Source organism: Clytia hemisphaerica, unplaced genomic scaffold, assembly GCF_902728285.1.
Source record: "Clytia hemisphaerica strain Z4C2 unplaced genomic scaffold, Clytia hemisphaerica genome assembly, whole genome shotgun sequence".
Taxonomy (NCBI): Eukaryota; Metazoa; Cnidaria; class Hydrozoa; order Leptothecata; family Clytiidae; genus Clytia; species Clytia hemisphaerica.
Window position 1 is genome coordinate 994,793 of NW_027103726.1, and position 26,200 is coordinate 1,020,992.

General features: G+C 34.9%; 2 protein-coding genes across 3 annotated transcripts; one reads left to right on the forward strand and one right to left on the reverse strand.

Annotated features, from left to right (window-relative positions):
- The first annotated feature begins 585 nt into the window (after positions 1–585).
- Positions 586–2,022, forward strand: LOC136804718 (adenosine receptor A3-like). The gene has a single exon (XM_067061330.1). It carries the CDS (start codon positions 894–896, stop codon positions 1,899–1,901), a length of 1,008 nt encoding a protein of 335 aa, XP_066917431.1. The 5' UTR covers positions 586–893; the 3' UTR covers positions 1,902–2,022.
- A 176-nt stretch (positions 2,023–2,198) lies between these two features.
- On the reverse strand, positions 2,199–26,169 carry LOC136804695 (RRP12-like protein). Of its 2 annotated transcripts, none has more exons than XM_067061307.1 (35): positions 26,078–26,169; positions 18,320–18,464; positions 17,658–17,857; positions 17,322–17,351; positions 17,129–17,182; positions 16,874–16,950; positions 15,649–15,754; positions 15,172–15,288; positions 14,844–14,970; positions 14,416–14,483; positions 14,249–14,302; positions 13,934–14,032; positions 13,460–13,551; positions 12,973–13,084; positions 12,367–12,713; positions 12,077–12,198; positions 11,549–11,613; positions 11,093–11,252; positions 10,752–10,897; positions 10,120–10,184; positions 9,536–9,629; positions 9,128–9,286; positions 8,537–8,617; positions 8,152–8,260; positions 7,806–7,913; positions 7,211–7,314; positions 6,545–6,598; positions 6,213–6,304; positions 5,709–5,817; positions 5,305–5,436; positions 4,934–5,021; positions 4,434–4,601; positions 3,919–4,103; positions 3,140–3,222; positions 2,199–2,398 (listed from the first exon to the last, which is right to left on the reverse strand). In XM_067061307.1, the coding sequence occupies exons 2-35, from the start codon at positions 18,444–18,446 to the stop codon at positions 2,302–2,304; spliced, it is 3,831 nt and encodes a 1,276-aa protein (XP_066917408.1). In that variant the 5' UTR covers positions 18,447–18,464; positions 26,078–26,169; the 3' UTR covers positions 2,199–2,301. The 2 variants fall into 2 exon arrangements, with proteins under 2 accessions (XP_066917408.1, XP_066917407.1); XM_067061306.1 differs by having other exon boundaries at positions 26,087–26,168.
- Positions 26,170–26,200: the final 31 nt, after the last annotated feature.

Consider the following 26,200-nt stretch of genomic DNA (forward strand, 5'->3'; position numbering starts at 1 on the left):
ACTTTATCAACATTTTCAACTCTAAAATGCAGAATTTCAACTGCGTGTATACTTTTGAATCCCTTTTGTCACTCCAATAATTTTTATTATGACTTGAAAAAAATAGCTTGCCAAAGTTGAGAGCCTGTTTCATAAGAATATGGAAATTAGAATGTGACACTCTCTAAAATTATTAGACACTTTTAAGTCAAAATTTAGAAATATTAGTCGGAGTTTTGACAAGCTGACGATGATTTTGCCTCTGTTATCTTTGTTATGATATAGATAAAAGACTTGAGAAGAGTAGAACAACAGAGACTTTTGTCGAAGTTTTGACGTTGTTAGCAAGGTATTCCCAAGAGGTATACCATCAGAATTTATTGTTTCATTTGATGATTTTAACGAGGCGGCAACGAAGCTAGCAGTGTTATCTTCAAAAAGACAAAGGAGATGGATGTCCAGTCGTTTATATGTTCATGAATATTGGAATGGGTATGTGGCATGAAAATATTGCAATAAAATCCTCGTTGTCAGAGTTATTCTAAAAATCACAAAAGAAAAAGGGAAATTACAATAAATGTCATTGAAGTTATGACAACAACATTAGAAGTCTTCTGACACAACATTACAAATGAAATACGAGCTCTTTTCTAAGAGGTAATTACGATGCAGGGATCAAAAGAATAAGAGAAGTGTTTGAATGTAATTCCTTGAAATTTTTTGACTTTATATCATAGAGTCTAGCACAGTTAGATTACATTTGAATTCAAGTAGGAAATGTAAGACGACTGTAGAATATTCAAAACAAACAAACCGTTCATATTTGAATTTGTCATCAGTTAAAGGGGGATAAAGTACAGCACTGGTAATATCCTACAACCTGGACGAGCGTTTGAGAAGTAGTTTTCAGAAGGATGAACAAGTCAAGAGGTGCCGATTGCTTGTCAAAACTTGTCCCTCATCCACTCATACTAAACATTATAACATGTATTTTATCAGTGGGGATGAGTATTTTTGGAACCGTTGGTAACTCCCTTATCATTTGGTTGGTGATGAAAGACCCTTTGAAGAAGCTAGGAACACCTTTCAATTACTTTCTGGTGAATCTAGCTATCAGTGATTTGATTATCGCGTTTGTGACGATGCCGATCTCGTTTTATGTACATTACCAAGAGATTCATCATGGCTTCATCTCTCCAGTGTGGTCAGAGATACTAGCTATGTCTTACTTCATATCGGCGCATGTAAGCTTTTTAAGTTTATTAGCACTATCAATGGATCGATATATAGCAATTGTGAGGCCAATAAAATACAGATTGTACTTAAGCTGGTCTAGATGCATTAAAGTGTCTGTAGTGGTCTGGATTTTGTCATTAACACTCCCATTCGCTTATTTCAAGATCGGCTACGTACCATACTTAATGTATTACGGGAATACGTCTATACTGATTGGTTTTATCATCATGATAACTCTTTACGTAAGAATACAAAAGTTCTTACATAATCATCACGAACAACGTCTATCATTTAACGCTACGAATAGTCTACGCCGTGAAGCAGCCTCCCGTCAGATTGAACGTAAAGTGACTGATGTATTTTTCACGTTAACGGCGTTGTTTTTTGTGACGTACGTAATCGCGGCACTGATAAACGCTGTAGTACATCTTTGTCAAACCTGCTCATGTGACACATCTCATATTTTGAGAGATGCTCAATTTCTGTTGGTAGTTCTAAACAGTTGTGTTAATCCTTGGATATGCACCATTCGATTGAGACAGTATCGTGAGTCGATTAAGGACATGTGGTCAAGGAACCGAATCACATTTCCATGTTTAGATTCTGGTGACGTCATTGAAAACAATTTACTTGAACCATTGGTTGTAGACGATGGAACACAAATTGACGAGGATGATTCAGAGTAACATATTCTCCGAGTCAGAGTGTCGGATCAGTCTTCTCTGTATACCAGGAATGGAATTTTATTTTGATATTATTTAACCTGGAATAAAAAACATATGAAAACAACATTATCATTCCATTGAATATTTGTACGACATCAAAGAAGAACATTAAAAGTTTGTGATGGGTTGTTCTTTATCACAAATTAAAACTCTCTTGTGGAAGTCTCCTAAAATGTATTTTGGATGCACACTTTTTGAGATAATCAATAACATTTTTTCACAAAACACAACGATAAATGAAAATGATGATGAGCATACTTCATTATTTTGATAGTCCACGTCATTTAAAGTATATTTCAGTTTTAGCAAAAGCAAAAAATAATATCTAAGCAGTATAAAAATCTATAAAATCAAATGAAATTTATTTCTTATGTTTCTTTTGTTGTTTACTTTTGGCTGCTCCTCGTTTTGTCGCTTTTACCATACTGTTGAACTGACCTGTCAACTTGGCTCGTTTTCTAAAGGTAAGTGAAGAGAATATCTTGATCAATCACCAGGTCATTAACACGAATGCGTGTGTGGGAATGGTGCAAGTCTTGTAAAAAAGAACCTGAATAATTTTAAAACCCGGGGGGGGGGCAGCTGGGCAAAAGGACCGACGGGTATGTGCGGGTCCTAAGGGTACCTTTTCCAATATGTTTAAAATGCACTGTAAGGGTCGGAAAAACTAGAGATGCACTGTAAGGGTAGAAATTTCAGAAAATTCTTGAAAAATCTAGATATTTTGACCAAAAATGCTAGAATTTTGACCATTTTTTGCACGAAAGGGATCGAAAATTTGGGGGAAAATGCACTCTAAGGGTATGATTTTCACTGATTTTTGCTGCACTGTAAGGGTGCAATTTTAAAAGCCAATTTTTGGCCCGCACATACCGTCAGTCCGCAAACCCAGTGCCCACCCCGGGTTTTACAGTCAATGAAAATTTGACATTGCATTAATAATATTAATCAAACCTGAAATTATTGCTATAGACCTTTTCATAAATTACGTCACGAACAACGCCCGCCTCGTGTTCAAGATATCGCTATGGTAATTGATTTCCAAAATAGTTCATAAGAAGTTTACTCTATTTAAAAGATTAACATTTGAAGGCTCAAGGAATTTAATCACCTAGGTAATGGTTTCAAAACGAGGCAGTCGTTGAACTCAAAATAATTTACGAAAAAGCCTATTCATACGTCTTCGAGAACTTACTCACCTTTTATTTAATTTTTGTCGATCAAGAGGTATGTAAGCGTAAGGGTCCGGTTTTCCTTTCAACTTCATGTCACCTCCGGCTTTCTGTGAAACAAAATCAAAAATGTTGATTAGCAAAATTCAAGGTAATAATATGATAACACTTTTTTTATAAGCAAACGAGTTGCTAGGGGTCCAGCACTGAGAATGGCCGAAAATTAAGCAACTTGGCCTTAGCAACTTAGCCCTGAAACTGAGTATGAACCGGGAAAGCAACCAAAAAATACCTAAGATTGAAAGATGCATCTTCGGTATTAAAATGTGTACCGATGGGATTTGAATACCAAATTTAAGGTATTTTGGATATTAAATGAGATAAAAAGCTAAAATTTTCAAAGTTACTAAGCATTATTGGCTCAAAATCCATAAGCAACTTTTTGGCTGAAATCCAGAAAATCCTTAACACCTCAAGCCCTGAGCCGAAAATTGGGGTTGCTTATAAATAAACATGTAGAGCACAATAAACATTTCAGGTCTCAATAAAGCTCTTAGGAAAATCTATTGTTCGATCTTTTAGGGCCATCACTAAGTATGCAATACCTTAAGCCCTCATATTTAGCTAAAAATAATTTAAAATTGATATTTGGCTCGACATTTGGTGTATATAGCTTGGTAACAATATGTTACAATATGAATCAGACTATCAAGTTGATAAAAATAAGGGTTGTTCTGGCATAGTTTATTTATTGTTAATGATGTTCCAATATCTAGGGACTTTATTGATAAATGATTGATACATACTTTAGCTTTATATTCGCCACCGAATCTTCTTTTTGGTGCCGGTTGATCATCATCATCCATGTCTCGATCACGATGGATACCACGACCACCAGGTTGATATTCAAATTTCCCTCCTTCGCTCTCTGGCATGTCCTCCAACATTTTACGCTTACCAGCTTTCAGTTGTTTCGGAGTCTTGTCGAACCCTTGTAAGAAAAACAAAAGAAATGGAAAATTGAAAGTTTACTCACAGCAATCGAGCTTTACCAGAAAAAAAAGTACACCCTCTGTTGAGGAGGTCCAACCCTTTGTGGCTGTAACCTCCTGGAAATTCAGGCAATTTTAGGTTTAAACCCCTCTTGAATTCTGTCACATATCAAAATTTGAACCTCTAGGACCTTATCAAAAGTGGGTATACGGTTTTTTTTTTCTGGAAAGGCCCATTTGAGTCAAGAAGGCAGGACAACTTAGGATTTACTTAGGATATAAGACAACTGGTTAGTAATGAATTAATATTTGAATGGTAATATACTGACCTGCTAACATGTCTTGTTGACCGATATCGAGTGGTTTTTCAGTAATATCATCTTCATTGTTGGTCTGATCATTTGTTTTGTTATCAATCATGAATTTACCGTCGGATGACATTTCAAAACCTGCGGACGCACCTCCACGTTTCCTTGCGTGAAGCTTTGGACGAGTTCCTGGTGATATTTAAAATATGAAGATTAGATACTTTTGTTTTTTCTAAATTGATAAAGACGATTATAAATCAAATTACTCTGTAACGGAGTGTATCTTAAGTTTATTGCTCGTGCTACCAAGGGTCTCTTCGCCGCGAAGTCTTCGGCAATGAATTTTGAAATCTCAGTAGATATAGAGTCTTTTTACAGACAATTCCAAAAACCGTTTAAAATTCTGGTGAACCTTCCAGGACAAGATGAGACGTTTTTCTAAACATTTTCAAAGTTAAGCTGAGTATTTTTTCTCGATGATTAACGCCTAGGAACACCACCAATGAGAAAGGATTACGTACCGACGATATTTTGTGCGATTTTGGGGTCCATAAGATCAACAGTCTCGTCTCCCTCCATAATCCATGTTTTGGTTCCTGAAGAAGATTTCTATAGAGAAAAGAAGGGGCGAAGGTTTAAACAAAATGACATCAGTCTGGCTAGTTATCAGTTGGTTCCGTTAGCCATTAAGAAATGAAGGGACATTTGCAGGGCGAAGGTTTGAACAATGATATCTAGTCTGGTTAATAAAAATATGTCGGTTCCCTAATAAGGTTCATGAAAAAGCTATTCATTTCATTCATAAGAAGAAAGATAGCCAGCCTAAAAGCTAAACAATACTCAGTTAAAAGGAGGAAAACTAAAGAAAAATAAGTACAAATACAGGACCAACCTTATCTTTCTTATCTCCGCCACGTTGTTTATTGGGTCGTTTATGAACAGACTCCTCTTCTTCATCTGCTGACTCAGCAAGAATATCTTCCCACGTGTTCTCTTTTTGCTCGATTACATCATCTCCTTCGTCCTGTCGAAAGAAAAACCAAGTCATGGACACACTCCAGTTATGGTAATTCTAGATTGGGACACGACGATGCAAATGATATTGCCGATTTCTTTTTTTTTCGAACATATTTGTGTACCAAAAACCAAAATCCTACCCTGGGTACTAGAGGCTAATCGTTCATCTTCACTGGTCGATATTTATTGGAGCTGTGAACCTCACGGTACCAAAATCCTGCAAATCTAAGTGCAAGGGCGCTTTAAGCTTTAACCCCATTGTAAGGAGTATGTTCTTACCGCATTTTTTCGGTCATCTTTCTTCCTTTTATTCCGTTCCATCTGTTTGTGAATTTGAACGATGAACTTTCGATGTTCTTCCGGTACCAAGGGTCGAATTGTCGCATATCTGAATGAAAGGTTAAATCAAAACACTTGAAGCTCAGCCCGAAAACCTTAGAGCATAATGCAAGGGGAAGTGTGGATACTTAAGAAGTGTTCTTTTCGTTTTATCAAGAAACAAGAAAAAAAGTTACCATAATAACTTGTGTTCCAGAAAATAATCCGAATCGGGAAAAACTCCTTTTCACAACTGACGCATCCCCGCCCCCCCTGATGAGCTGATTTTAAAGTTCAGAGGGCTGACCAATCATTTAAGGGTGGAGTCGTTTCTTTAAGAAAAGAGGAAACCTGTATCGTAATAAAAAAAGACATGTTCATTGTTTAAATGTGACATTACCAGGACATTGCAGCTCTAGAATATCCAATGTCATTTAGCATTAAAAGGCTTCTTCGGAAACTTACCCGCATTTTTTATCCAATCTTTCTAAAATGATTCGAATTTGTTGACGGTGTGCACTTTTACTAGTTGCACTCCAAGCAAACAAATTATTAATCTAAAAAAAAACGAGTAATCCAAAATGAGGTTTTCATAACAGGATTTGTCTGTCGAGGATTTCATTTCTCGAATTGATTTAAATGGTAAGATAAACATTCTAAAAGGGGAAATTTTATATAAAAACAAAGCCCAATGTAAGAATCTAGGCCGAAAGAAGACAAGATATTCTATAAAAACACGCGTTTTCAAGGTCCCGTAGTTAGCCCATATTGTATAAAAAGCTTTTCACAAGGTTTACCATTGTTTCCAGATGACCAGTCAATTCGCTTGCGTCCAAAATCTTCACCAGTGCCTGAATACACGAGAAAGAAATTTATTACGAACAGCAAAAAAAGGTATCTAAATTTCACACACACTCCTAATTTGTTAATGGGTTATTTTTATGATTAAACTTTTTAAAGAATTAACTGTTGTTTTTAGCGTGTTTTTGATGCATAATCTTTTTAGTTTCCTTACCTAATAAGGACAGAAAAGGATCAGAAAAACAAATCAACAGTTTCTTCGCATAAGAATCCAATTCTCTGTTTGATCTTAAAATGTTCAAAGGTTTTAGTCAATTCCAGCCTCATAAAACTGTTCGTGCACTCATGAAAATTGGAATAAATATTACATCGGCATTTCCAGAAAGATAGACAGATACTACACCTCCAGGTTACAGGAATGGGTCCTACTCCTTTGGAGGCAGCAGTTCCTCTCTAACAAGTAGGAATTCATAACCCTACTCCAGACGTTGCTGGTCCAGTGCACGCGACACACAGGTATCATGGCGTTTGATTGCCCCGGGCGAAGGTACACTCAATTGCCAAGTGAGCCGAAGTACGGTAGGAATCGAACTCGGGTCGTCTAACGAGAACCGAGAGCAATGACCACCATACCACTTCGACATAATAATAATACTACTTACTCTAACAAAGATCAAACTAGCTTTGACAACATCGCTTGATTTGTGTTTCAATAGCAAAATGGCTGCTTCCAATAACGAACCTATCAACTTTTCGGCAAGACAATCTAAATAGTTTGAAAAAATAGTTTGAAAAAAATACAGTTGATACTCTCTAACTTGATCTTCAAGGGGGAATTGGATTTTCATCGAATAAGGGAGCGTCGTTTAGGAGAGTTTCTTGCTGACGGGGACTTTAAATTTCATTGAATAAGGGAGTCTATCTAATAATAGAACGTCGAATTAGAGAGCGTCAACTGTAGTTTAAAAAGGGGAATGTAATAAAGCGTCGACTTTTTGTTGGTCAATTCTAACAGTTGGAGTTGCAACCCTTTTTTTATTTCCGCCAAGAAGGTTGAATAAAAAGTGACTATGTTTGCAATATCAAATTAATCCGCAATGGGCAAAGACTCTCTAAAAAGAGAGTAACGCCTCAATACCAACATCACCTTTATTATATTCGCTATGTAAACAAACTATTCTTAAATTAATCGGTAAATGAAACAGAACAATGGCCAAAGACTCTCTGTACTTTGGCCTTTACTAATACTCTACTTACAGCGGTATTCGAAGACCATTTTAGTGAAAGCCAGAAGTGTTCCACTTATCATATGTGGAGAACCTGCTAGCCCTGCCATCACCAAGGTGAAATATTCTTCAATACATTCTGAGACAGAAAGAAAAGAGTAATGTTGGCAGTGTAATTCTGATCAGAAAGTCAGCAATTGCGATTTAAAATTAACATTAACAATGTCATCATTTTGCGTGATATTCCAAAAAGAAAATATTCTGGGAAATTACCGCAGTGCGTAGAAGGCCCCCACCTATAAGTATAAGAAATAGTTTTAAATTTCATTGAAAGTTGAAACAAAGCCAGTTCTTTCAGGGTTATGATTTATAATTACCTTCCTTCGGTTTGTCATTTAGAAACACAAGAGCAGTTCCGATATCCACTATCAATTCAAAAGCTGCAGTCTTCGCTTTTACACCGATCTCTTTGGTGCATAAGATGACCTGTTAAAAAGAAATAATCGTCATTAATTCTGATCAATACAGAAGAAAATAATGTTACTGAGTATAAAGAAATAACTACATTCATTTAAATTTTAACATCTAGCAATGAAGATGGTTTCAACCGGAAAGTTTCCTGATGATAAAATAAAACTTTTGTTGTTTCTTTATTTGTATTACTTTCTGGAATGGCTGTTTGAACCAAAACAATGTAACTCTTCGATTAAATCAAAAATACAATGTTAATCTCATAACGCAAAAAATATAAGTCAAACATACCTCTGGAATGATGGCTTGTAGAAAGTCTTTTTGGTCTCTTGACAGTCTTTTCACGAGACAAGATAGACAACGAAGTCGTGGCTAAAAAAATGTAGGCAAAGTAATATTGATTATATGGTAAGTTTTTTTTAATTCCAACTTGATTTTACCATGACCCTGCATCATGACCTATCATGAAAAATTACTTTATTGATGATGTTTTTCGTTCATATTTCCTGGTGGAAAATGTTTGAGTATTAAATTTCTAACTTGTGTTGATAATACAGCAATCAACACGTTTTTTTTAATAAGAACATCCAAAATTTTTGAAGCCTTGGGGTGTTCTTAACTTTTTGAGTTTTAAGCCTAAAAATGTTCTCAACATGTTCTTATTTTCGCCATTTTTTTCGGACAATTTTGTCCATTTTACTTTGAAATCGGGTGTTTTAAGGTTCGCGAAGCCTTAAAATGTTCTTAACTTGTTCTTAACATTTTGGCCATCGAAGCCTTATGTTCTTATAATAGTTTGTTTTTATAAAAAAACGTGCAGTTCGAAATATGATTTCTTAGTTAACGTTTCAACACATCGAAATAGGGAAGAAAGAAGCTTACAGCTTTTGACGATGGTTTAGCAGAAGACAACGAGTCAGCTAATAAGGCTTTGATTTCATCAAATCGAACACTGATTTGTTTCTTGCAGCTTTCAGAATTTGCTTCCAACATTTCCTCTAACATTCTGTAAGATTTCTTTTGCATACTCCTGTCTTTACTCTGAAATAATCAAAAAGGAATATTAAAATGTAAAGTATTAAAATTCAGAACTTGACGATGGTGTGCTTAACAATTTGTCTATTAGCTGATAGTCATTCAGTCATAATAATACAATTTTAAAATTTATCCTGAAACAGTAACAAACACACTTGAAGTAAAAAGTAGACTTCTCTTCCTCCTTTATCTTAATTCTAAAATATTATTAAGCAAACGCGAGCTAAAGATCTTGGAAATTAGTTTTTTACTTACATCAATGTGTGTCAGCATGAGTTTAAAGAGTTTGTTTAAATGATCGTCATCACAATATTTCACCATACTGACAATCAAATCCATCAATTGATGTCTACAAAAAAATTCAATCAGTCAAGCTACTTGCTGAATGGACCTACCTGGAGGCTAATGTTATAAGAAAAAAGGAAAATGGAAACAATAGTAAGAAAATGCAAAAATCAGAAAAAATACCGTCACCAGAAATACTCATTTTCCTTGAAAAATGACAGAAGGGAAATATAAATATCCAAATACAAATATCTGATTTTTACGACAGTTTCAGTATCAAAAATACAGAGCCTGTCCCTCTGTCTTGATGCAAAAAATCGGAAAATTTAATGAAGGAATTTCACAGTCTAAAAAAACAACGAACGAACGAACGAACGAACGAACGAACGAACGAACGAACGAACGAACGAGCGAGCGAACGAACGAACGAACGAACGAACGAACGAACGAACGAAGCGAAATCAAATTAAAAGTCATCTTTCTAAAAAACGAAGAGCGCATAACTCCGAGTTGCGTGCTTGCACTTGACTTGACCTTATTGTTTTAAAACTTACTTTTTCAAGCTAGACTTTTCGGAATCCAATTTCTCCAGTGATTTATCGAGAAACATCAGGACCAGCTAAAAAACGTCACACGAGAATGAAAATCTACAACATTTTCTTAAAACAAAATATACATGAAAAGGAAACAGGAATCAACAAAATTATAAGTTGATTTACCTCTGTAATTCGACCTCGTTTGTTGATTGTAGTTAACTTTGGTTAACTGACTGTAATTCTCAATAAGTTAAAAAACTTATTTTGAGACATGCGCTTTGAAACACCCATTACAGATGAATAGAGCTTAATACAGAACAGTGCATGATGAATACACCTTTAGCTCTATGGAAAAGGAATCAAGGACATTCATTCCAGACTGTCATTTTCAGATGTTAGAGCAAGGTTTTTTTTCATTAGACGGGAAATGGACTTACCTAATTATTCTAGTTTCTTAATATTTCATTAAAATCTGCTAAAATCATGAGACAAAACTGCCTCTTTTTAAACTTCACATACTGAAATTCGTCTGGGATGGATGAACTTTGATTATTACAAGTTGGTGAGGGGTTGATACTACTTTCTCAACAAAATAAACCAATATGAAAATAAAGATCGTCGTCAAAAAAATACTAGAAAACAAGACGTACTTTTTCATCAGCGACAATAAGGAAGGATCTGATACCCTCCAAAACATGCAGGGAGATCCCTTTGCAATCTTCATCATCTGATGTATACAAATTGAACAAGATCGGGAGGTAATTCTTGGCAAATTGTCCGATAAATTTTGTACTTTCTAAAGGTAAAAAAATAATATTTCTATCATTGTTGAGATGGACCGTACTGTCTTATGCTTCTAACATTAAATTTGCCAGAAAAGCTGAGGTTTAAGGCCTAGAGTCTTGCCCTCATCAAATGGAATTTAAAAGAAAGTCTTCGCATAAAAACATACAATCTGACAAAGTAAAATTAATAAAATGATCATCTGTACCTTCCTCTGCTGTGCTGATAAGGTTTCTCAAAGCCTGGATGACAAGTTGTCGTAAGTTTTTCTGGTCTGTAAGTGCTGAACCCATAACCTTAGCAATGTTCTTGAAAGCAGTCGAAACATCTGTTGGCTTGTGACAAAATCCGCTCAAGAGGGACCAAACCTAGAATTAATAAAAATGATAGAATCAAAGATCATGAAATCTCTATTTTGAGGCTAAGTATAATCACGACAAAAGGACGAATTTCCTTTAGCTTTCGTTCAAGCTACGGAAAACTTTTCTACAGGCTATTTGGAAAGAAAGGCAGACTTTTACCCCGCAAACTTTGCTTCTAGAACGATTTCTCGCTTAATTAATTCGCCCGTCGTCATGATTTACCTATTGATCCTCATCATCGCTAATAATAATAATTCTAGTCGAGTAAAAATAAGTCGAGAGTTTACTACAAAGATTCTTACCTGGGAGAGTAATGTTTCGTAAACCTTCGCCTCAAGATCTTCCTTGTTTTTTCTACACTCTTCACCTTAAGAAAAAAAACAGTTAGAAGATTATTACATACAAAGATCAAATAGATATTTTATGTTACAAATAACAGTGTTTTACAAGAGTCTAGCTTCTCTATGAGAGAAACTTTTAGCCGTGAAGAATCTTAACTTTTGTGAAAAATTCTGAAAATTTGATTTGCAATAGTTCTTTCTTTTCTTTTCCTGAAAATTTAACCTCAACCACGAACATTTCCTCAAACGGTGTAAAAGTAATTTTGATACTTTTGTCAGGTTTATGTTAGCCTTATGTTTTCAAATAGTTAGTGAAAATCTGAAAACAAAACAAATCAATGTTAACAAATCGCGAAAATTTCTTCTCCTGATAATTTTCAAAAAGTTCTGTTCGTGAAAGTAAATACTTGCGAAATGCAAAAATTTGGAAATTTTGTGAAAGTTTCTTCTTGCGAAAGCTTTCCACCCCTACGTATAACTGCAATATACCTCTTCTTTTTAGGTGTACAGCTACAGGCAGAAATTCATCAATGAAATATTGCAATTCAGTTTGTTTGATACTATCCTTCATGATGGGTAGCAGCCAAGCTCTTGGAAATTGGCAATCAGAGCTATAAAAACAATATTATATCAATATCTTAGATTATTTACAGCAAACCTGATAGCATTTATGTACCATATCAAGAAATATATGGACACTCTTTTTGCCTCATAACAGATATAATTTAGTAAGAACACAGTTAATAGAAAAAATTTATAACAATTGAATTTTTCTTTACCTGTCTTTTATCAACTCCAAGGGCGTATCATTTAAAATCAATTTAGGGCCCATGGATGTAAAAGCTGCCCCAATTGTTTTCTTTAAATTATTGAAGAAAGGAGCTGCAGGTCCAGAATACATTTGAATGACATTTGCAACACTGTATACCATTTGGTTAGGAAATAATCTTCCATAAGTTGCATAAAGATATTGCAGAGATTGCAGAACAATGTTCCAAACAGGTTGGAATTTATATGTTAATCCAGATTCCATAATTTTTAAGATTTTCAAAAATGAAGAACTATTTGAAGTCACATCTTCTTCCAGAATGTCAATATAACTTTCCATACACTTTTCACTAGCCTCCTGAAAAGAAAATCATAATCATTTTGCTTAAAGAATTGACCTTTAGTGACCACCTAATGACCCCCAAAAAAAGTAATTATAGACTAAAACTGTGCTATTTTGAGCAAAATACTGGAAGGGACTCCTTCTTTTGACAACTGAAAATATTTTCAAAAATTAATAAACGGGAAGAAAAAAACAAAAAATTATCAAGGAGGGAAGGCATTTATTGGACAGCTTAGAGTACTCAAGAGTACAAGTCAAATTTTAAAAAGTATACCTTCATATAATTTGCAGCAGCTTTGACTACATCCATGTGATCTGATTGAAAAAAGTTCAATGCTGTTCCAAAGAATTTTGTCAAATGCTTTAAACATAACTTGTTGTCCAATCTAAATAAATGCAAAGATAAGAAGAGTCAATATTTTGAATGGATTGATAGAATAGGTAGGTCGGTTGGCGGACAAGGTTAGTTAGCAGACGCCAACTAGTCAATAGAACCACTGTCTTTTAAATACAGAGTATCCGAAAAAAAGTCCTTTGTCAGACCAGGTAGAAATAAAGTGTTTGAGTATGACAAAATCTAAATAGTACTCTTTTTAATTACTTGATATAAGACGATCTTTAAAGAAAGAAGTTTTTTCAGATCATTCCCTTGTTGCGTCAAGGTGATATGTCAAATGCTATTTAGGCACTTTGGTGCATTTCTACACACCTGTTCCTTTAAAGGATCATAAACTGTCCAAACCAGCATAACAGTTACTTACAAAGAAAGATTTGAGTGAGCCTCCAACTGGACAGCAAGCCATGCTTCTGCTACATGGACATCATTGAAACTTGGTTGAAAGTCATATAATGCCTAATGTAAAATGTGGCATCAAAGGGGTAGTAAGATATTATTTTTTCAGATATATTTTTACCTGAAAATGTCTGAATTAAAAGTTATCTATCAGCAAACAATAAACTTTTTTTGTGGGAACAATCCCAGAACCCTCTTCTGTTACATTTGACGTTCACTTTGGCAATATTCTTTAACTTAAACACTTTCAAATTAAGGTAAAGCAAGACTTCTTAGCGGAATTCATTAGCTGCTCTTTAATGAAACTGAAAATGGGATAAAGCTGGTTATCCCTTTAAACACATCTGTCTCAAAAAAATAAAATACAGGCTATGAATAAGGATTGAAAGCTGATTTACTACAAATAAATAGGAATAGGTACCCAAATAATAGTTATCCCTACCAAAATGAGTTTGCAATTGAGGTCAGCTGATAAGTTTTCTTCTGGAGGATTGGATTTGAACATGGAGTGAAGGGTTTGCATTGAATTAGTTTTCATAATCTGAAATTAGGATAGATGTCTATAACACAGTGAAGCATTTTATAATTAGGTAACATGATAGTGATTCCAAGCTTGTTGTATTGTTGTTATATAATCAGTAATATAATTCACTTACTGAGATTCCCTTGAGAATGGACAGAGTCTCAAACATCTCAGGGAAAAATCAAATTATAATAGCTGCCTTCTTTTTCACTGTTAAACATATAATTCACTTACTGGATTGTTTGTAGACAGAAGTTGTAAGATGGCTTCACAAAGTTCCTTTAGTTGCTAAGAAGAAGGATGAAAATTCATTGTTTACCTACATATCTTGAAAAAAATCGAAGAGAAACAATAATTTCATGTAATTCAAAAGGAAAATTCTTTACTTCAAGACTAATTACCTTTTCTCCAAAATAATGTAAGCAATTTTTGAGAAAGTTTAAACTGTGGTGACACATAGTGGCAGTATCTAAAACACAAAAGTAAATTTAAACTGACTTTTATATGAGACTTTCATGAATCTCATATATAACATAGGTTCGACCCCTTATGTTGGGGGGGGGGTTCTTCAAATTCTCAGACAACCCTATAAAGGGAGGTGTTTAAAAGTTTCAATTATTAGGGTTTGTGTTTTTGATTCTTTAGCATGCTATGTTTTGATACCATTCCTGTCAGGACCTCTGTTAAGGGGGGTCTCTGAGAAATTTTAATATAGGGGGATTGATTATACAGGGGAGTTTGAAGAAACCAGGAATGTAAACTAAACTATGTATCAAGTGTTATTTGTTATATGATATACAAGAACAGCTGAGAAATTTCAAACACAAACCTGAAGAGTTTTGTTGAAATATTTGGATTAAGTGTTTTGCTGTAAGACTACCAGATGGATGATTCTTATGATTCAATAGTCCCAGCTTTAAAATAGACTGTATTGAGTTGTGAGCAACTTTTCGAACCTAAAATAATAAAATATTTCTCTCATTTGTCATTCATCAGATTATTTATTTATTTTATTGGCTAGAAATATGATTTTGATTAGTATTGGAGCCCTGTCTAGATAGATGTATGAAAAACAAAACATACTAAAGAAAGGAAAAGCTATTATATCTTACTTATAAGACAACTCAGAAACAGGACCTCTGGTAGGTCCAACAAACCTTTGGTTTTGAGTGAATGATGAACATAAGCATCATCTGAAAGCTTCTCTGTGTTGAATGTTCAGTCCAAATGGCAGGATCTTGTGCATTCAATGTTGTAGCTAGGCAATCAAGCAGCTAAAAAAAACATGACAGTTCAGGGATGAAAAAATGGAAAAACTTAAAAGAGTGAAAAAAAAAAACATTTTGCGGTCGCCCGGGTGAGTTTATTATTTCGTACCCGCATTTCGGGAAACAAGACTACTTTTTTTTTGCCTAAAAGGGCTTGAATGCTGCTAATCTAATTTTTCAAATGTTGTTAATTTTTTATTTTGATCTGATTTATCTGACTTATCCATCATTTTTTATTTTCAGACTAGATGATGGTAAAAAATATTGCATTAAAAATGAATGGTATCTTTTTTGTAGTATGAAAATCTAAAAGCTAAGCTTAAAGGATGTTGAAGCATTCAGTATGCAAAATATTTGTTTACTTACTCCCATCAATAAAGATGCTCTTCCATTTTCATGATGTGCTTCCATGATCACAGTGAAACATTTTAGACTTTCAGCACACTTTGTTCGCAAAACAGTTGTTGGAACTCTAAAGAATATTCACGCATAAAATAAAAAAATTATGGTATTGTCATCATTTTTGGTAAATTCCAACTGAGCTTCAGACTTCATTTTGCAACCCTACCCCTTTTCAGGGCTGCAAATAAGCGTCGGTCATCGGTCAATGTCCGACTGAAAAAGCTATTTGACCGACTGAAAATCTTTTGTGTCGGTCATGATGTCCGAATGAAAAAAGGAATAAACCATTAACTTGAGAATTAAAAATAAATCTCTTACACCCCTGTCTCTTACTTAGCCTATTCTTTTAATACTCCTTTGTAGCTTTCAGGGTGTTTCTAAGTTAACTTTTATCGACTTGCTTTCTTCGTTACTTTCTTTGTTTCTATAATCACTTTTATCAAGCCGCTTTCTTTGTAACTCTTTTAATAAGGGTGTTTCTAAATTACTTTTGTCAACTTGCTTTCTTCGTAACCTTCTTTGTTTCTAAGATCACTTTTATCAATTTGCTTTCTTTGTAACTTTCAAGGGTGTTTCAAAGTTAACTTTTATCAACTCGCTCTCTTCGTAACTTTCAAGAGTGTTTCTAAGATCACTTTTATCAATTCGCTTTCTTCGTAACTTTCAAGGGTGTTTCAAAGTTAAACTTTTATCGAATCAATTTCTCTGTTACATACAGTAACAAACTGTTCAAAGGTAACTTTTATTTTTCCTACTCGCTTTCTCCGTAACTTTAAAAAAAAATATACACTGAATGACCGACAGGATTTTGAGTTTGACCGATAGGATTTCATTTCTGTCGGACATGATGTCCGATTGACTAAAAATATTTATTTGCAGCCCTGCCTTTTATTTCTTCTGACCAGCATTTTTCATAATAAGAAACTTTAAGTTAAAAATATGTGGAATAATTAGATTTTAACATATAATTTAGGCCTACATTGTACATTTTGTATTATCAAAGAAAACCGAAACTAGCAGTTTTCTCATGGGTAGGTAAGTCTTGTGTAAGGGGAAGTAAGTCATGAATGGTAGGCAGATTTAGAAAGGGAGAGATAGGGTCTTTACTCTACTACACACTATGTGACTTTCTTTTAACAGGCAGATAGGAAATAGTGTTAGTGACAAGCTTGAATGATCTTTGACTTACTTTTTTATAACCAAACTGAGCAAATAAAGGACTGCAGCACACGAGCCCTCTTCTGTTGTTGATTCAAGCAATGTCATCTATGAAAAAACAGAATTGTAGAATTAAGGAATCAATATAAATATCTGTAACCAAATTGCTGATTAGATAAAACACAGTCTAAAGGTAGAAGAATCATTGATTTAAAACAACACCTAAATAGAGGTCAATCTTGAGTGGGATAAATTAGTCCATTTTCTTCATGACTATCATACTTACAAGAGCTGCAAAGTAGTCAGTCTCTGATTCACTTCCACCTCTACTACGAATAACCTGTATGTTTGAAATAAATGAAATATTTTCAATTGAAAGTCATCAGTTTTATTATCAAAGTGTATTCTATCGCCTGGTGAACCAGCAGAGGGTTGTAAACCAAAAAATATTTTAAAACCAAACACATAACATTCCATACCTCAGTGACAGCTGCCAAGACTGCACATTTCTAAATAAAAAGTAAAAACACTATTAATAAAGGGTTGGGGACAGGAGAAGTTTTTTTTCGCGTTGGTGCAATGCATCATGCTCCATCCCAACCTGAAACACTTTCTTATGTCTCTACCTCATTTTTCTTTCTAACAATAAAAGTGAAATCTCAGGGATCATCTTGTCCCAGGGACAAATTCTTTTGGGTATTTCCCTCACTTTTTGTCCCACGAAACAAAAAAAGAAACCATGGGACACGCACTTTTTTTCTTGTGTTGGTGGGATAGAGCATGTTGCATTAATATCACTTTTGGTTAGAACAAACCTCTTGATCTAATGAGTCTGTAGATTTCCATTTATCCATCACTCTATTGAATGTCATATTTGAGCAGTCTGTCAAACCACTTATTGAGAGAGCTTTTGATTTTTTCGTGGTTGCTGTTGTTTCACTAATGGCCAAATCCTCCATATGAAGATCTTCTTCGATGTCTTCATTATGCTTCTGTAATGCAGCCAAAGTTAACCCTGGCAATAAATAAAAGGAACTATGAAATATATACTCTGTCTTTAAAGGGAGTTTGTTAGCACATATAAAGCTAGCATTAAATTTAGTCTGCTAAATTATTACTATTAGCTTTTTCAATATGGCTGGAAAGGCTTATGATGAGATCTTCAAAAAACTTCTACAACAAGAACATTTCGGTTCCATCAGATTTAGAGTAATTTTGAAAGATTAATTTTTTTGCCCAGCCAGATGATGGGGTTGACATAATTGGGTGCTAGGATTTAAAATTGAATTTCATCTATGCACAATTTTGGTGTTAAGACACTCCACTATGCAAGATATTTTTCTGCAAAAAACTATAATAAAAGTCATGGTAGAGATGAATCAGATTTTAGGTGACAAAGGACAGTACATGCTTTTCTGTAATTTTTATGTTAATTATCAAAACTGATCAAAATAATAAAATTATTCAAAAACTATACCTCCTTTAGATTTTCTTTGAGAAATCACATTTTTTTTAACATCATCACGGTGACGGCGAGTTGAAGGGTTTTGAACACATTGGTCACCTTTCTTGAAAGTTCTTCTGGAATTGCCTTTTCCTTTCATTGTTCAACCTTGTCCTTTCTGTGGGGAAGTAAATGAAACGTTTCTATACTAGAAAGTAGCATTTGCTTGAGATCAAAAGAGGCTTTTCCTGATACTGTAGGATAGCTAATTTCTCTCCTACCAGGCTAAGCATTGCTGGCATATTTCAAGGATCTTTCTACATTCCCTGGGCTTAACCAACAAAAGATGTTTCAGGTAAGTACAAATGTAGTACACTCTGGCCTAATACTGACTACCTAAGGGGTTATTTGACACTTAATTTTAGGTTGGAAAACGTTAGTAGGTGATTGGGTTAAAGGTCGTTGATGTTTGTTTTTTTTCAAATCAAGAAACATCAATTTTTCAGTGTCAAATGTTACTTTGCCAAGTTTCCTTTTGATAGCTCTGGCTGTTTTGAAAACCAAAACAAACAGCACAATGTTTAAGGGTACACGATGGTCAATTTCAAAAATTAAAGCAAGAAAAATCTGAAAAATTTTTTTTGAATGTATCTGATTCAAAATTTTACGCTCTTTTCAAAGATGTATATTATTAAATGGAAAATTGTTTGAATCGTCGTAAAAAATCGCAAAACATACTGCATTGAAAGAGTTTTATTATTTTTTCATTGAAAGCTTTTACAAAAGATTTCTGTTTAAAAACCCCCATTGATTAGATTTTCCTTTTATGTTCAGTGAAGAGAACATTCTTCTTTAATTCCAATTCAATAAACAGATTAACTATTTGGCAAAGATCAAAGCAGATAGTAGAGAACTTTAAACTTGGATTTCTTGAAAACTGATTTTTTCAAATTTTATAGTAAGTATGCATACTTCAAACTGCTAACATGCCAAATCTATCAGGCCGATTTCAATGAAAATAACTTCATTGGAAAAAGGAGATTTTGAATAACAAAACCGTGCTCAAGTTTATCGTTTTAGGTCTTTGTTGAAGAGAAATAATGAATTAAAGATAAAAATTAGGTTTTTTAGAAACAAAAAAATGTAAATAGGCATAATTACTCAACGAAACGATAAATCAACAAAATGAAGCACGGTTTTGTACCTACGGGGGAGGGCTTTAAGGAGCTCTATTTTTTGTTATGTGAAAGTTAATCAATTTGGCATGTTAACTCATTGAAGTTTTATTGTACTTTTTGAAAATTACGTCATAGCCGTTGAGTAAGCCGCCATTTTGAAAAAAATTTTACACCATTCAGTAGCCATTTTTATGCACTTTTGAACTATACAAATGGTTTTAACCAAAAAGTAAGGCATAACGATCTATAACAAATTTTGTTCAGATAGTCAATTGACCATCGTGTACCCTTAAGCCTTGGATTCTCTTTGTTTGACGGCCAACACTCATAGTTGGGTTCACTCCTTTCCCCTAGTCTAAAGTAACCCCCCTACTATAGGTTCTACCCCCTTTCAAAATGTGATGGAACCCCCCTCAAAATTGTGGGTGTCATTGGGATTTTTTTCCACTGAACCAAGCAAGCAAGAAGATTTTTAGAATCTTAACCCAGTCCAAGACTACGAAATTAAAAATTTAGAAAGATAGGTTTAAAGGACTTAACGTCCACCCCCCTTTCTAGATGAACCTCCGCCTTTTGGATCTATCGTTAACTCATTTAAAATGGTGGAAAGAATTGCGGAATGATAAAGGCGTCTGCTGCTTTGAGGGTGGTAATGCCAAAACGTCCAATATGATAAGCCAGCAGTTAAGGCGAGTTTGTTGCCGTGCGCGTTACCTTATGCATTCCAGAAAAGTGCTGGTTTTTTTTTGTGCTCCGGAACACCGGAAGATTCCAGAGCACTTCTGGTGTTCCGGAGCAAGATATCCGCGATATAATTACGGTAGCGCTCGCTCGCTCGCTGTGCTCATCATGTGAAAAATAACTGCTCACGCCAATTCTTACTCACCCCAGAAAATAATGTTTGTTGTACATTATATGTAGGTTTTTAATAATCAAAATGTCCTACGTTATAAATAATGTTGTGCATTATAATGTGGCACATTAAAAATTGTTCAAGGACCTTTCTACACTCAAAGAAATAAAAGAAAGCCTATTTTACACTTTTCAGATTTAACCATTTCCCTTTTAAGTTGGTTTTATCCATTCCAGATTATCTATATAAATAATGACGCAATATTTCAAGCTCCAACCCTGACCCTAACTGATAAGATCGAAATAATCAAAATTCGAAAAGGTTAAAAAGGATAAATTGAAAAATCCCCTTTTGGCCGTCCACTTCCACGACCGAAAAGTCACTGAACCACCCCTAAAGCTCTGAAGGTCGGGAAAATCTTCAACATCTGGAGGGTTTACATTAGGGGAGCCGTCCATATTCATTTGACAACACAAAATGTCAAATTGACGTTATGAGGGGGTGGGGGGTTTTTCAAAAGTTAAGAAATCAAGGTATACCTTTTTGTGAAAATTGCGAATATTTGTTTTACCAACAACCACACTTATTTTTTAAGCTGTTGAGAATATATTCGTACCGTGTATGAATTACATGAAAATTTGCTCGCATAATCCCATTGGTTTGCGCTATGATATCATTACATCATATTTTCAGAGGATAATGTCAATTTGACATTTTTAAGCATTGTCAAATGAATATGAACGGGTCCCCTTACGGGATTTTGCGAGACTACGTCAAGAAATTTTGCAGCGGGAGGTCTGGTAACCCAGCCCTTGTTTTTGAGGGATTGGCAGGTCCAACCAAAATATTTTTAGGTTTACGGGTAAGCCAGTTTGCAGATCATGATGAGGCTGCACTTGAGGAAAAATTTGGAAATACCAAGTTGCGATAACTTGGTCCAATGTTGAGATCCCTCCTCTAATTCCGACACCCTTTTTATAAGCTGAAATTGATAGAAAGGTTGAAACTGTTTTTCTTTGCTTAGTGGTCAGAGAGGAATAATCCTTTTTCAATCAGTGATTCAAGCTTTCATATTATTCCTGTCTCTAAAAGAAGGGTGTCAGAATTAGAAGAGGGTTGTCGATATTAGACCAACCTACGGTACACACTGGAAGAGCGCACCTGATAAATTCTGGTCCAGACAAGATGCACCTATATATATATACCGTGAGTGATCCTAAATCCGACAGCCCTGCCTAAATCCGATGGGGTCTTTCAACGATTTGCGCCTGGGTATGGTGACTGACAGTTTCAGTTTCGGTTTCACTACTTTCACTTTCACTTTCACTTTCAGCCAGCGAGTGAGCGAGCATGATAATTGATTTCCGGGTCAAAATGTTTGACACTTGATCCAATCGTTTGCTTATCTTTCTTGCGTGGTCGTCATTTGAATTTCTGTATTCAATGCTTATAAAATACGGTTGTTATAAGGGTATCAAACTCCTCACTAAGAGGGAACAGATCATAGATTCGAATTGAACGCGTAATTACTAATAGCAATTAACATTACATAACGCGTTGATATCTCTTCACTCCCATGAAATGTGATTCAAAATTAAAGTGATGAGCACGAAAACAAAATCAAGAATATTGGAAAATTTGACACCCAGAGGGATCGAACTCGGAAACCCATGCTTGTGAGACAGATGCTCTAACCACTTGAGCTAACCACGCTTGGGAGAGTCTGAGGGAAAGCTTGAAGTTATGAGAAAGAAAAAGGAAAGAAAGAAACGAGAAGAAAATTAGTTCCCGCTTTGATGTTATTATCGAAACAAAAGGATCATTCACGCCGACATTCCTTTCCACACGTTAGCAATCTAGTTTTTATAAATATAAAAACTAGATTGTAAGGTTGATTCTAAAAAAGAATAGCCGTTTCTTTAGACCACTACGTTCAAACTAAAATAAAAACAAGCCTTTCACTGTGACGCAACAAAGATACCAGTGCCAACTAAACTGAGAGATTTGATACATTGAACCAATTGAACCAAATAGAAATAACAATAAATGCTTCTTATACAAGACATAATTGGTCAGCCTAAGCTGAGCATTCAAATAGGTAAAATTCGGTTCTTCCATCATAAGACGGCAAAAAAAAAATCCGATTTTCCGATCTCTTTTTGATTTCTAAACTTTCTTCCGATCGGGTTAACTTTTTGGGTACTTTTAGCGTGCGTTGTTTTTACAGATCATAATGTAGTTTCAAGATGGCGGCTTAAGCGATAGCCAGATGTGATAAGTCAGTGTTGTACCAAAGTATTTCCAGTGTAAATCTGTTGCAAGCTTCAATTTCTGTTATTTATTTTTTTAACTCGGCAAATCAAACACATGATTTTCATCTAAGGGATTCTTTTTCTACATCCTTTGAAGGTTTAAAGCCGTTTGCTCAAGTTTTTGTTTATGTTGAATTTTCTGATATATACTTTTTATTGCTGCTTTTTTATAGTTTTTGCAATAAAAACATATTTTTCTTGTTTGCCTCTAGGGGAATTGATGGTGTTATAATGTTATTGGGATTTGATAAAGTCTACAAAAGTACAGCTACTGTATAAATTTGATATAAAGACTGGATGCAATCGTGCTTTTTTGGACTTGGACGTGTTTGTGATAAAGGCCAATCGCAAAAAACTGGTTCCCGTCATTTCTACTTTAAAATTGAGAAACCGTGGATAAACTGGTGTTTCCGGTTTACTCTCCATTAGAATGCGGCTCTCTACTTCGATTTGAAAACTTTCAAACACAGAGCGTGCAGAGGTCGACAGTGGAAATCCAGCAAAGCAGCGGAAAAGCTTTCCGACTCTCCAGCTCTACCTGCTGACCGTAAATCAGATGACGGGAACCAAATGATGACATCACATCTCCTATTATTGGACTTGCAAAATCATGACAAATGGTCTTTGGAATTGGATCATTTATATTAATATTAATATATACAGTTCTTGTTGAAATTGATCAAACTATTTTTCACGCAGTTCCGGACGTAGATTGTGTTTTTCTAACCTTTTCTAACCTTGGCGCACATTTTGACTGAATGATGGAATGGAATGAATGGCGATAACAGTTTATAGATATCTCTTATCAGACTTGCCGAAAGCGGGCTGTCGTCAAGTTACACAACATGCACACTCTCGTCACAACTTGCACAGCCATAACAAACAGATCAATCTGGTCTTCATTTAACATTGTTTTAAAGTTTAAAAAACACTGCCAGTGCTTGGCACAGAAGAGCGGGCTCCCAGTTGTAATTAATTGCTACACCGCTGCCCTGTTGAATTTATTTATTATGGTTGTGTGTTTATTCCGCCAAGGCGGTAAATCAATCGCCCAAATTCATAGACCAATCAAAAGCGAGTTTAAAGCAAAACGGGGGAAAAATGAGCTTCCCCGCATAGTTATGAATTTTAAGTTTTGCTTTCGATTATCATTTGCGATCAGCAAAGTCTTCAAGATGGTTGTGTGCATGTTGTGTAACTTGACGGTTACTAAACTACAAAATTTATTTACCCAGATTGGAGGGGCCATCCATATAGTACGTACACAGTGAAGGGGGGAGAGGGGGTTCAGCAAAAGCGTACATCTATTGTTTAAACAAAGTCATTTCTATTGTTCTCTGCGTACAAGGGGGGAGGGGGTGTCAAATATTTGGAAAATCTTTGCGTACGTACTATATGGACAATGCTAAAGAGAAGTATACTTGAGCTTCTCGTGGCGGTTTGTGTAATTTACGATGCGCGATCCAACGATTCACGATGCACGATGCACGATTCATGCATATATTATGTTAATTATTCTAATTATGCATTTACAGGTTTTAGTAATCACATATTTTAATTCCTTCTTTTGTAATCCTGGAAAATCAATGTAAAGTTTACGTGTATATATTTTAACCTCAACAATCAAATCAAATCAAAACATCAACTTTTTTGCCCATGCTTTGAATTGAATATTTTGTAAGGCTCTTGTAACCTTTTTGCTTTCTTTCTTAAAAAAAAAAACGTTTCTCCGATTAAACCAACCAAATGCATTGGATTGAGACAGGGTTATAAACAAAAATTTACAATGTTGTGGTAAAGTGGGGAAGACGTTTTTTAATGAAGAGCGCGTGTATAAACTCACCTTTTTTGAGAAAGATCAAATGTTAAATTGACTCGATCATCAAACGAAGAAAAAGATCAAATAAATAAAAGCACCAATTGCAATTCATTTGGTGAAAGGCTTTTATAAGAACATGCCAAAAGTAATGTAGCCAATGATTTCTTATTTACCTTATTCACTGTTCTTAAAAAAATAATAAACGTACAAAAATGAGTTTGTGTTTTAATAAATTTTTCGCGCCAAAACCTTTCTATGACGTCAAAGGCTTTTTCTTTCATTTTAAAAACGAGTGAGGCATGCGGCTAAAATTTTTTTTCTCTCGCTATCAATTTTTGGTTTTTCTACACAGAAGATATAAGTTATTTTAATCATTCTGATTATGATAAATTATTTCCCCTTCTTTTTATCTTTTTTTTTTCGTTATTGTTATATATTGTTTATAGCTAGCGTTATGAAAGCTTATTCGTGCATAATTAGAATAATTAACATAAATCGACATAAATCATGCATGGATCGTGCATCGTGCATCGTGAATCGTTGGATCGCGCATCGTAAATTACACAAACCGTTCTCGTGGGGGGGGGGAGGTTGGAGGAGCTCTCAGGCTTGTTTTACATAATTTTAAATCAAGTTATCAAATGTTTCACTTTTTGTGCATTATTCAACATATTTATTCTACTCTGTTTCAGTGCATCTCTTACATCTGTTAACCCACTTATTAAAGCTATCTAGCTACAGTAAGCTCTATTGGCTGACCTTCCAGCCTCGGCTGGTTTATTTTTTATTGCAATATGTACAACAGCAGTATAACAGCATCATAAAAAGGAATTATTTTTTTAACAATTCACATTTTTTAAATTACATTAATTGGCATCTTGACATTATAGCCATCTTGTTAGATGTTTTGTTTTGAGAGCTCTTGCAATAGTTTATCGTTCAACTTGGAGAGGGAATGTTTATAAACATAGAATTTTTTTCATAACAGTTTTTTGGGGGGGGGTCAGAATTAGGCAGGGCTGTCGGATTTAGGACCACTCACGGTACCTCAGATATAGCTCAGATATTCAATTCACCCAAAAAGGCAAAAAAAAATTAAAATTAGCTGCACTTGAGGAAGAAATAGCTGAACTCTGCACCTGAAGTTAAAAAAATGTCTGTATTTGCACCTGAAAACCTCAAATTTTGCACCTGCACTTGACTTTATCTGAGTTGTGCACTCGAGATTATGAGCAAACGTGCCACACTCTGCAAACTGGCAGGTGAAGGCTGCAGCACATCAAACAAAGGCAGCCTATATCATTCATTCCTGAGAATGATTCCTCTTGAGCATTGAGTGCCGGCGGGAAATTGGCCTGCTCCCTTAAATGATATTTTAACCAGTGATGCTTTGAATATAATGTGACAAATTCAATTTCATTAATGTCTGAACCATCATTCTCAAGACTGTAAGTATTCTATTTGACCAAAGGCAAGGTGGCAGGCACCAAAGCAAAGTCCATCCACACAGGGGACAAATATTTTTTTGTTTAAACGGTTTTTTAGAATGTGTTAATAACTAGTTGTAGATATTTCAATGGAGATCTCAAATTATGTTATCAATGGTTGAAAGGGTCATAAATTACTTACCTGACTTACCAGTAAGTTAAAAAACAACGAGGGGTGAAAACAACACTGTAAATGGTGAAATCTGCCAAACTGATGCTGAAATGTTTAATTTGCTAACCCAAAAGGAAAACATAAGAGACAAGG

Excerpts from the sequence above, each read along its gene's own strand:
- LOC136804718 (XM_067061330.1), top strand. The coding sequence starts at position 894 with ATGAACAAGTCAAGAGGTGCCGATTGCTTGTCAAAACTTGTCCCTCAT.
- LOC136804695 (XM_067061307.1), bottom strand. The coding sequence starts at position 18,446 with ATGAAAGGAAAAGGCAATTCCAGAAGAACTTTCAAGAAAGGTGACCAA. Across the intron at positions 15,289-15,648 it reads GAGCATCTTTATTGATGGGA|CTGCTTGATTGCCTAGCTAC; the intron begins GTAAGTAAACAA and ends TGTTTTTTTTAG. Across the intron at positions 5,818-6,212 it reads AGATTGGATAAAAAATGCGG|ATATGCGACAATTCGACCCT; the intron begins GTAAGTTTCCGA and ends CCTTTCATTCAG.